Source organism: Dermacentor andersoni, chromosome 10 (assembly GCF_023375885.2).
Source record: "Dermacentor andersoni chromosome 10, qqDerAnde1_hic_scaffold, whole genome shotgun sequence".
In the NCBI taxonomy this organism is placed as follows: Eukaryota; Metazoa; Arthropoda; class Arachnida; order Ixodida; family Ixodidae; genus Dermacentor; species Dermacentor andersoni.
In genome coordinates this window covers 127,767,322-127,779,393 of record NC_092823.1, presented here as the reverse complement: position 1 = coordinate 127,779,393, position 12,072 = coordinate 127,767,322, and the positions used below count along the sequence as shown (strand labels likewise).

The 12,072-nt window shown below is 46.0% G+C and overlaps 1 protein-coding gene across 3 annotated transcripts in view; it reads left to right on the top strand.

Annotated features, from left to right (window-relative positions):
* The first annotated feature begins 719 nt into the window (after positions 1 to 719).
* Positions 720 to 12,072, top strand: part of LOC126545000 (uncharacterized) — a 29,660-nt gene continuing 18,307 nt past the window's right edge. The window contains exons 1-3 of one of the 3 annotated variants that reach the window (XM_050192598.3): positions 720 to 853; positions 2,084 to 2,865; positions 4,174 to 4,283. In XM_050192598.3, the coding sequence (XP_050048555.1) occupies positions 2,685 to 2,865; positions 4,174 to 4,283 (291 nt within the window). In that variant the 5' untranslated portion in view covers positions 720 to 853; positions 2,084 to 2,684. Of the gene's footprint in view, positions 854 to 1,831; positions 2,866 to 4,173; positions 4,284 to 12,072 lie in introns of those variants that run through there. The other 2 variants (XM_055078077.2, XM_050192594.3) reach the window with 2 other exon arrangements.

Sequence of the window (12,072 nt, the reverse complement as noted above, 5' to 3'; positions counted from 1 at the left end):
AGCTTCCTAGTTCTTTTACTCCACTGTGAATCAATGTTATTCCTGTACGATTACCTGAACTCTCTCCCAGTCCATTTACTTTCTTCCATATCCCTCAGTCAGTCTTCTTAATCTATTTTACTGTGAGCTTCCCTCACTTCAAGACTTCTCCAGCCCATATCACCCTGCACACCTTCATTCGTCGTCTTCCCGCGAGCGCCCAATGCGAGGCGCCCCACTGACCTTTGGTTGCCATCGAGTCCCGATTGTACCCCTTATTTCAACCCCTGATGATAGTGTCGATCACGAACGCCACGTCGCGATGCTTGTTCACAACTTATGGCAAACCCGTTGTCCTGGGAGCTCGAGCCACTCCGCAGGCATCTATTAAAGGAGGCAATGCAATACGTCGTCCTTCGGCCTGTGCCCAAGAAAGACACTCGGCAAAAACTGGCAACAGGAGACACCTCACGGCTAGAGTTAATCCCATCCGTTAGTTGACGCGAGCATCGGATAAACGTCTAGTTGGAAGTTGGCGCCTTTCCGCCGTACATGTTCTTTTAGTCCACGTCTTTGTAGCGCTCATTTCTTTTCTCCAAGTATCGGGAAAAAAAGGTATTTATATGAACTTACAAAGCTTTAGTTTCTTTTATTCTTTCCGGCTAAAACTAAAACGTTCACATATAAATTAACTTCTACTTTGGGACTTATTTTTCCTGCGTCATCTAGCAACAAGCTAACGGCCAGGGAGGCCTGTTCGCCTGTTCGGCGATCTGGCTCTTTTGGATGTAGCGAGTTTGTTGGACTCCCAGCGTTTTCTTGCGTTCCTTCTGCACTTCGACACGGCACCACTGCATTATTGGACTACGACAAGGTGAGAAATTTTGTTTGACAGTCTGCGACGCATTTCAAGAAATTTTGGCTTTTACGACACGGAACCGAGGCTTGTGACGCAGTTAGGGAATGACTGCTCGGCCGTCCTGGCGTGGTTATTTCGAGTTAATGACTCGTACTGAGATATGTTTGCGACGCTTTCTATAAGCCCCAACATTAATATAACTTATTTCGGTAGTTTTTGGGCGCGCTCGCCGCACCCAGCTTTGCGACCCAGTTAGCGAAAAGCACCTCGGCCGTGTGACGCATTTTCGCGTTTACTGAATCTTACTGGGACAAGTTTTGGCGCTTTCTCTGACCTACAACATTATTGTAACTAATTTCGTTACTTTTTGGGGTACTTCTTACGTACAGTGGCCACGCCCAGCGCTGTGACGCAGTTAGCGAAAAGCAGCTCGGCTGTGTGATGCAGTTAGTTTCGCGTTTCTTGAATCTTACTTCGACAAGTTCTCTGATCCCCAAAATTATCGTAATTAATTTCGTAACTTTTCGGGATACTTTTGGGGCACGCTTGCCGCGCCTTTGTGAAGCAGTTAGCAAAAAAAGCAAACCGGCTGGGGTGACAATTAGTTTGGCATGTACTGAATCTTAGTGAGACAAGTTTGTGACGCTTTCTATGACCACGCAACATATACCTTCTTTCGGTACTCACGCTTGTCGAAGACGCGACGAGCGATTGCCAAGAGTGCTAACACTTGAGTGCATTGCTTGCACCGGCAGAACGCGCAAAAGATAACGCCGAGGACATCAAAAAAAAACAAGAACTCGAAAATTCGGTCTTCTGAACGACTGAAAGCAGGCCTTGCACCCATACATTTCTTTAGAGTGCGAGTAGAAGGCATTCTGCGAGCGTCTAGCATGGTCTGGCAGAGTGCCTGTGTTCTGGCCACCTCTGTGTATGTAGCGTACTATCGCGTCGGCTGAGGCTGAGTTGTTTTGGAAACGCGCAGTCGTCTGTAAATTGGTGCCCTTAAAGTGTAGGAAGTAATGCCTGGGAATGGGGGAGTGCTTGGAAATCAGATGTTTTCTTCATAATGTAAACTACTGCTTGGAATGAGTCGGGTATTTTCGACGCCATGTATGTAAAAGCGAATTGCTTTTGTTTCTAATGCCACCCATTCACCACTTTCGCACATTTCCCTTCTACATGCAGTATTCATATAAGGGCTAAATACCAAAATGACACATGCTTGTAATTAACTTTTTTCAGCTGATGCCGTCCGGTGGAGCTTCGTACGGGAACTACTACTGCTTACCTTGTGCCAAAACGTTGGATGAACGCACAAAAAGCCCGGAACGAGCATTTTTATAGGCCGAAATAAACATTAGCTCATTTACAAGGCGTTTTGCGTCTACTTTATGAAATTGCACGTGGAACAGATTCGATGGAGGCTTGTAAAGATCGTTTGCAATCATTTTCATTGAATGAACGACTCCGCACTAGGACCGCACGCGATCTAGCAGCAGAAGCAAAAAAAAAAAAAAGAAGAGGGGGGTGGGGGCGCCGAGTAGCCCAGCCGGTGTAGCGTGTGCTAGCTGGCGTTCAAAACGCGCGCGTCCAAACGCGAAACCGGAAGAAGTTATTAAACCCATCCGTTTGGTGCGCTACAGTCAATTGGGAGTGTCCGCTCTTGTTGAACGTCTTTCTCATATGAGGCGTTGTTTTATATGCTGTGCCGGCGCATGCGTATGGCAGCGAGCAGACTATGGCCGCGGTCTGGAAGCCACTGCGCTGGAGAACCACCGCCTTGTGTTGATCTTCACGTTCATCGTTGTGTGTCACCTGGACTGGACCTGGCGCGGAAGTTGCCATGTCGAAGGGATCCGAAGCTTACATCGTTTTTAAGCACCTCAAACGCCCGCAAAAGTGGGGAAACGCTTGGACTGGCTACGTAGAATCGCAAGAGAAGTACGACGAATTCGTGTCCGCTCTAGCCGCCTTCGGCATCTCATTCAAAACCTTGAGAACGAGGCCCTCGCTCAGCGTAAAAGGTTTGTGATGTATCGTGTATTGTTATTGGGTCTGTGCGTGTGCTCCCGCGTCTGTTGCAAACGCGCGCTCGCGGATCTGCGATCGTGTGCATGTGAGTCTGATAAAACTCAGCGCGTGCGTTTTAGTGCATCACTGTCGGTAAGAATGTTTTGCGACCAAGAGGTTTCGACTAGTTGCGTGGTATTTCTCGGGAAGCTTGGCAGTGCTGTTTCCCCAGTGTTTATTTCGAGGAATCCTGCGAGTTTTTGCACTGAACACACGCGCGTATAATGAAACATCATGACGTCATTTCGTAGGTGGCGCACATGCATGTTATTCAAGGAAGTGCGGTTGCGCTTATCAGATAAGAGGAAAACAGTGCTCGCACTCCTTTGCCAAGCTTCGTACGCATGTTTACCATGCCAATCACATATTATGTTTGTTGGTCTCTAAAATTGCTGATATGACAATGCTTTGATTCAGTATAGGGGTGCAACAGCACTCCTTTTGGCAAATAACAAGCCAACCAACAGTAGATATCTTCGAAATTAAGGGCTGGAAGTTAGCGTTTCATGTTGTTGCGTCATGTATCTTCGTCCTTGTAGCACTGAACAGTTCTCGGGTACATTTGTATGCCTGCAAACCTTTCGAAATTTTTCTTAAAGTTTACACCTTTGAGTTAGATTTGCGATTTTGCAAATGTTGGGTCACATTTTACGAAAACTAAGTTCTGTTCATAAACTTCATAAGGTGGAAGCTTGGGCGAGTTGGTGATTCAATATTGACATGTTTGCACAGCGCAAAAGACGAGGACTTAAGGAAGAACACAACACAGGCGCCTGTGTTATGTTCTTCCTTCAGTCCTTCTTTTGCGCTGTGCAAACGTCGATACTGTTCACAAAAATGTTTTGCTAGCTGTACCCTTAATATTGGGTGTCTTGCGATGGTGAAGGCATGCAAGAGCAGTACTTTCCTTGAGCAAGTTCATTTGGACAAGTCTTCAAAGCAGGCAGAACTGGCAATGTCAAAGTCACTGAAAAAGTCACTCTACTAAATAAATAATGTGTTGCTTGCTAGTATTTGCCTCGGCCAAATTTGTTGCTGCTTGTGTGCTGTGTTTAAATGTAATTAGTCGTTATTAAAGCATGTGTGTGTCTTTGAAAAGTTGTATGTTCAGAGTGTGCTCTTAAAAAAGAGATCTGTTCTGTTCTCCCCTTTGGTGTAATGTCCGTAAAATTTTACAAAATTTAGAGTTTGTAGGTATGCATTTGCTGATGCATAAATTGAAAACATTGAATGAAATTTAGCCAGGTTGTCTGTCAATACAGGGAGGCTCCTGCTGTGCACTCAGCGTGGTGGTGTCTCCATAAAGGAAGATGTGCCGTTCAAGGTTGTGGAGAGTCAGAAGAGAGGCTGCATTTTTCAAAAGTGCAGCGAGGTAAGCCAAAGAAGTTGCGAGCATTTGCAATATATTGCAGCCATATTGCATTGGCAAACTACTAATATGTTTAAGATGCATCCATAGCAGCACAAAACATTGCCACTAAGTTGTTGAAACATGTCAGCTATTTTGCCAATGTTATGTCAGTGGTATAGGCTCCCTGCAATGGTCAGGCGGCGCGGCGATCGGCTCAGCCGTCAGCGCCACCGTGTCAGTTGCGCGAAACACCGAGGCGGCTGCTGTTGCGGAGGCATGCTTTTGCGGCGCTCGTTTGAAACCTTTCGGACGTTCTAAATTGCAGTTTTAATGCAATCGAAAACGTCGAGGCCCATTTTGGACCACGGACGCTTGAGAAAGGACGTAAAATCTTTTACTACAACCACGTATACCGTGTCAAAGAATTAAACAGCACGGACATCACAGTGAGGTGCTTAAATTAAATTGTGGTGTTTTAGGTGCCAAAACCACGATCAGATTAAGAGGCACGCCGTGGTGGGAGACTCCGGAATAATTTGGACCGCTTGGGGTTCTTTAAAGTGGACCTAAATCTAATTACACGGGTGTTTTGGTATTTCGACCCCATCGAAATTCCGCTGCCGTAGCCAGGATTTATTCCCGCGACCTCGGGCTCAGCAGCCCAACACCGCAGCCACTAAGCAACCACCGCAGGTCGCGAAGTATTTGTCATAACAAAGTAAGTATGCTTACGACGTCGATCTCGAAGTGCGTTAACAAATCATTATTTTATGCCACGAAAGTGAGCAAATACGGCCGTGGACGTCTTTGAACTGTCATTTGTCGCTTCCTTACTTGGAGCGTGCCTTGCCCCTCACATTGTATAGGTTTTGGCGAATTGGCAGGTAAGTGCTTTGTTCTCCGTTGACGAAGTGCCTCGATTATATTCTGGTATTGTCGTTCGGGCTCGACTGTGAGAGGGCATTACCGCTGAAGCATCATAGAGAGCAATCAGCTGAGACTAAACAACGTGAAGACTGAACAAACATGCGCTTGTGTGCGCGAGGGAAATGCTAATTTTCGAATACTCGACGTGTTCTGCAGTGTACTCCAACCTTAGTTCTGTTGTTCTAAGCGCGAGAAAACATCGGCACGAATGAGCTCGGTTCCAGCATTCGCGTCTTGATCTTGGCGCAGGAAGAAGCACAGCGCATACAAGCGCTACGAAGCTAGATTTGACACCTAACAACTACTGCAAGTTTGTTTTGAAGCAAGACGAGCTAAACAACTATCAAAACTGATTTACAACAGCCGGAATCAGTTCACGCATTTTTATGCAGTTGACGCTTTATTGTGTATTTTTACAGATGCCGCTGCTGGCTCATTTTCATTTCTTTTTCTTGTTTTTGCACTTCCGTCTTAGTTCGTTTAACAGAAATTCGCAAGACCGACACGAACCGCGACAATCCACTTCAGCCGCCGGGTTGCTTCCCCCGGTTTTAAAGGGAAGCGGTACAATTTGATGCCGACATCCCCTTCGCGGTTGTGACATTTCTTAACGCAGCAGTATCTGCGCTTGTTCTTTTTGTTCACACTTCTCACGAAGAAGCTGCCAAGAGGCCGCGGGGAATTCATTGAAAAATTGGAAAAGCAGGCTTGCAGGCGGGCCTGAGCGCACCACGGACAATGGTGAAATGACGGTGAGGGCCTACCCGCGGGTGCTCACCGCCGCTGCCAGGTGGCGCGACATGTACAGGCAAACTGCATTGCAGGGTGCCCATAGCCATGGACGAATGAAACACGAGCTTTAAAGTTGAACACCTTTCACAAGCGATCACTTGAGAACATGCTCTCGCACTACTGCTTGTCCAGTTGGCGAGCTTGGTATAGGCCTCGCACCATGCTTGTGAGCTTATATCATGCTGATATTACATGTATTGACAAAAGCATAAATGAAAAAATGCATTCTGCTTAGCTCTCATGGTTCTTGTTTCGATAGACCTTTTTCAAATTCAGCTGTATGCATGCGCCTACCCTCGGTCCCAGCTGCAGCCAAGCTGGGCTGCCATTAATTATCGCAGGGCACATATGTGAAATGAGTGCATAATCCACGGCAATTTTCTCAGGAACTGTGCAGTAATTTCCCATGTGTTCCGAGCGATAATATTGGTTAATGAAACACTTGGCCATTTCTTGGGGAAGACTACAAGCAGTCTTTTTGATGGAAACAACACCTCGAACTAATGCTCGAGCGATCAGCCCAGCGTTTGCGACGGGCCTCATGACGGACACTTGCTGTGATGTCAATTGCACAGGCTGGCATGGAATGTTGGGTGTTGTTGCAGTGGGGTGTGCACTGTCAAGTTCCAGAAAATTGTGCCGTGTTACCAGTGAACCATCATGCGATCCTTGCTGAGTATATGCCTGTGTTCTGGTAACAGCACAGCACTGGCACTCTAAACATTCGAGGCACACTTGCCACCCTACGACTGATTCCACAGTCTTTGCGCAGTTTTATTTTTGTGGTATGTACAGTAAAAGCTCGTCAATTTGAACTTCAATAATTCGAACTTATGGATAATTCGAACTGTACGATTTGGTACGGCCAAGCTCCACAGAAGTCTATGTATAAAAAAGCCCGTTAATTCGAACGCGAGAAGGTTCCGCCACGGATAATTCGAACTATGCGCCACTGTGCCAGCGGCTTGGCGCCTGACACACAGCCAGAGAAACGTGCCTACTGCCTACACACAAGGCTGCATCGCCTCCAGAATGGAGAGAACGGCGACAGAAGGCAAAATCGGGAAAAATCTAACTGGCACGGAATCGGCCAGAAGGCAGTGGCGGCTGCCTCCTCTCCGTTCTACGTGACCTCCTAGACTTCTTGCCCGCCGCGAATCTCGGAGGCTTTGCAAATCTTGTGTAGCTGCTAATGTTGCGCGGCAGATGGTGCGGCAAGCACCAAAACACAACGAATCAGGTGCGTCGCAGCTGCGCTTGCAATCAAGACCTGACGAATCGGAGCCTTCGCCACCTTCACATGTTCAGCGTCTTTGTCTCGGCAGCCTTCATCGGTTGTGCACGTCTGTTTTCAGTTCAGGATGTACCGGCCGTTGCGATTCTTTATGATGGTGTTAAGCCTCGGCTAACGTTCGTTTCGGTGGCCATCGGGGGTGTGGCACAGTCGGAGCCAGAGCTGCAACTTGAAGATGGCGTGTGCCCGCAGCACACGCTGTCACTTGCTCTACTGCTTCCAAATCGCAGTGTTCTGTTGTTCTCCTTCACTTTCATTAGTTCGAACTTTTGTTAATTCGAACTGAAGCGGCTTCCCCTTGCGGTTCGAATTAACGAGCTTTTACTGTATATAGCAGGGTTGTTACTATTGGCTGACGAATGTGTTACTGCATGCATTGCAAAAACAGCTGTATGATTATGTGGGGCCAAACAAAAAAACAGGAATGTCGCCACATAGTCCATTGGAATACATTGCACGAGACCAAAGCGACACCCTTGCAACGGTGAATTATACAGAGCTCAAAGCCCCCCCCCCCCCCCCCCCCCTTTTTCTTTTTACATGTGAATGAAGCTTTACTCGCCTTCCCCAACGTACCATTCCATACGTGGCATCCCGGGAGAGAAACAACACTTCCCTTGCAGTGCAGAACTTTTGCAGGTTGTTCATCATAATGAGCTGTTTGCTGTGCCTGCTCTTCATTGAGGGCAAGCATGTGCATGCCTGTGTTGACTGCCTCGTTCGTGTCGAGCCACTCCAATCAACACACAAGTTTATCCTGAAGAAAGTTCCAGCCGGTGATGCATTTGACAGTCACACATACTTCAGTAGTTGGATCAAGGTACTGGCGAAGCTTTTCCAAGAACAAATGCTGGTGTATATTTAAAATATCTGCTGAATGCTTTCCTGCCCGTCACATTCAGCATGTTGCCTTGACATCAGTAAATGGAAAAGGTGTTATTGCTACACATGAGCAAATACACATGCTATAAAATAGGTAGGATAAGAATCTACTTCCACAAAACAACTGACAAAAAATAATAATAAAAACGCAGGGACGTCGCAAGAGACTTGGTCAAACGCTACCACTGCGTGGAGCCGACAAGTGGCGGGAGCGCATGCGTCTTGCCCGTCAAATTGAGCTGAAGTGGTGCTGCTGGAGGGGTCGCTTACTGGAGAAAGGTCCATTGTCCTTGAATGTACACTGGAATTTGATTACACCAAATGGATGTTCATGCAGATAGGGCAGTGGTGGTAGACACACTGGCATAGAGTTGAAGGGACTTTACGCTGCCCTGCCCCTTTCTAATTAACTGTACCGTAGCTGGTGTGGCAGGCATCATACCTCAACAGCGCACAAGGGGAGAATAAAGGGAAACCAGATGCATTTGGGATTTTAAGTTTACTGTTCATTCTGATCAGACCACTGTGTGCACCACGATGCGGTATGCACACAGCTTCTTGGCAAGAACGCTAGTGTTGGTGCACACAGTGTTCATGCCAACAGCAGAAGGCGAAGAGCTGGTGTGGTCAGAGTGTGACCCGAAAAAGGGCAACTGTGCAAGGAGTGATGCTCCCTTTCCCCATAAATAAATAAAATGCTAAACATTGTTACTAGATTTGTTCTTGGAGTTGCTATGAGTTTTCTTAGACGTAGTGAAAAATGACCCGAAGTTGGAAATTTTCACATCTGAGAAAGGCAGTCCCTCAGCGCAGTATGGAACATTGCTAAGTTACTGATTACCTGTGATAATGAGTCAACAAATATCTTCCTCCAGGGTTTTCTGGGTGTGCTTAGCTCAAGGGTCATTGAAGCACACTCTTAGAACCATTCAGCACAGAACTTCATGCACATCTATACCTTTCTTTCTTATTGAGGAGTGTTCTGGAAAATGCACAATAGCATGCTAATAGAAGCAGCATTTTATGGTGTGCACAATACTTAATACGGCCTCATTAACCCTTGAAGTGCCTTGCCCGAGATAATTCAAGAGCTTGAAAAATCTGTAGACTGGTTGCGCCATCTACTTCGAAGTTAGTTTAACTTTTGGGGTATGTTTTGTTTTTCTATGACAGATGGCGCAACAGAGTTTATTGGCTGTCATGTTGCTCACGTCTCTTGTTTTCTGACATAGAGAACCGCACAAAAAGCCTACAAATCTTTTTAACAATGCAGAAATTCAAGACCTTCTTATAAACTGATTCAAAGGACTTACTGTATTTACTCGCATAATGATCCCACTTTTCTGTCAAAAAAATTGGCGCAAATTCAGGGGTGCGATCATTATGCTGGTTAAATTTTCCGCGAAACAATATTTGAGGACCGAAGACGCGAAAGGGCAAGTTTCGAGTCAGAATTTTTATGATGGCTATCGTAAACATAAACAAACATAAAAGTTAAGTAAGGCTTACCTTTGTAATAAACGCACACGTTACGTAGGCAGTACATGAATTGCACATTGCCCTCTTATTTTATTTTTCAAATTGAATAAAGGGCGCCTTACCTTATTCCAAGTCTGAATCTTCGCAGTCATTGCTGTAAGCTTCAATGTCAGAACCGGCAGTGTCGTTGCATCTTCGCAGTCCCACAGAAAGTCGTCTTCTGTCCCATCCAATGCGTTGAATATGCCGGTCTTCTTAAAACTCTTCTCCACTACCTCATCGTCGATACCACTGCAGGCTTCGACGATCCAGGAGCAAAGCACCTACATGGACAGTCTTCTGATTTTGCCGCTCAGCATCAAATCTTGTTCGCCTGCCGCCATCCACTCTGCGTACAGTCTTCAAACATTGTGCTTGAACGGTTTGTTCAGTGGCACATCAAGAGGCTGTAGCAGCGGTGTCAGAACCCCAGGGATGACTGCAATGTCCGTGCATAGCTCCTTAAGCTCAGCTCAAATGCTATCCACAACATGGCCTTGGAAACTGTCCAACACAAGAAGCGAGGGAAGCATAAGCGCTCCTGGTCTTCGTCCCCAAACATTCTTAATCTAATCGACCATGAGCTCTGCTGTCATCCACCCTTTTACTTGAGTCAGGATGTGGATGCCAGGGGGAAGTTTCCCTTCGGAATAGTCTTCTGTTTCAGTATGACGTATGGTGGAAGCCTCCACCCGTCTGCTATCACTGCAAGCATTACGGTGCATCGCAGCTTCTCAGCACCAGATGTCTTCACGAGAACAATCTGAGCACCCATCTCGTTGACTGTTGTGTTTCGGGGCATGTCGAAAGTCAACGGAGTTTGGTTGGCGTTCCCTATTTGCGACAAGATGACGTGGATGGGAGCTGCTGGCACAGCAACATCCGCCACCTCAGTGATAGTCCATTTCGTCGCATGAAGTGAGTCGTCCAACCGGAGCTAGTGCGGAAGTCCTTCGCGACGATTCCCAGCTTCCTGGTCAATGCACACACCTGTATCTGTATCATTTCCAATGATATTGCACAACCATCTTTGCTGAGGTCCTTCACATATTCAAGGACCGCCTCTTCAACGTGAGGAAACTTGGCCGTTTTGGGCTCGCAGAAAGCTCTGCGCATCCTGTCAGTAGCCATCAGCTGCTCACGCTGTTTTTTCCAGTACCGTATTTGGATTTCATCGACACCGAAATGCCTGCCGGCAGCACTGTTGCCGTGCTCCAGCGCGTTGTCAACAGCCTTAAGCTTGAATGCTGCCGTAAAACTCGCGTACCGTTCCATGGTGAAACGGCACCAATACAGACAAACAATCACAATGCACACGGCCGCCTTGAAAAATGACGAAAATGCGGTGACTGTGGAGACGTATCGGAAGACATTTGCTGAGGGATGACAACACATCAACCAACAGGCGGCTGCCACTGTAACAGGGAGGGGCATAAAAACAATAATGGCGAGTGACGGAGCAAGCCAAACGTGATTTTTTTTTTCTCGTGAGTACATTACGTGCATTGAAAAAGCTTCTTCGGTATCAGTAATGAATAAGATTGTTCAATTGGCAACCATTATAGAGCCAACAAATAATAAAGCCAAGGCAAGTTTGGTTGTAGATCTTTTTTTTTATTCTTGAAGTGCAGAAAGTGATGAAGGGAATGAAATGGGCATCTGCTTAAGAATCTGTTTGGGGCATGCAGTCCGCTCGGCAAGCTTTGAAGAGTCGTTTGCGCAGCATTCGACAGATGGTAAGGACGATCATCATCAGCTAGACTTGGCAAATGACGTATCGCTGCGGCAAGTTCGGGGTGGGATCATTACGAGGGAAAGAAAAAAGAACTAATTTTGATAGGAAAATTCAGGGGTGCGATCATTACGCGAGTGCGATCATTATGCGAGTAAATATGGTATATTTTGATTACTTGGTCTCTTCAAGGTACAGTGACGGCAATGAGAAGGCTATGACAGCAACGAGAAGGGCATGTTGTGCAAGGAACCACAATTATTCTAATTAAAATAATAATTTACACTTTTTATGTTAGTTTTCTTTTCAGTTTTGGAATATAGTATTTGTAAAATGGATCTATTGCATATCCTCATTAAAAAGCATTTGAGTTTAAAGCTTGCTGATGTGTTACTTAGGCAGGAATTGGCTTTGTTGCACTTTGCCAGAACACCCAGCACCCACTATGTAAACACAGCAGAGATTCATAGGAAGATAGAGGCTTGAAGTAATACATGTAGAATGAAATAAACTCCCTAAAACAGTAGCAAATATAGCCGAAAACAGTGTTTTCTTTTCATTATTGTAACTTATAAGGGTCTATTTCATATGTTCTTTTACTTTGTATAGGTTGTACCATTTAATATTGCATTTGTATTTTGTATTGATCCTGTATTGATTACACA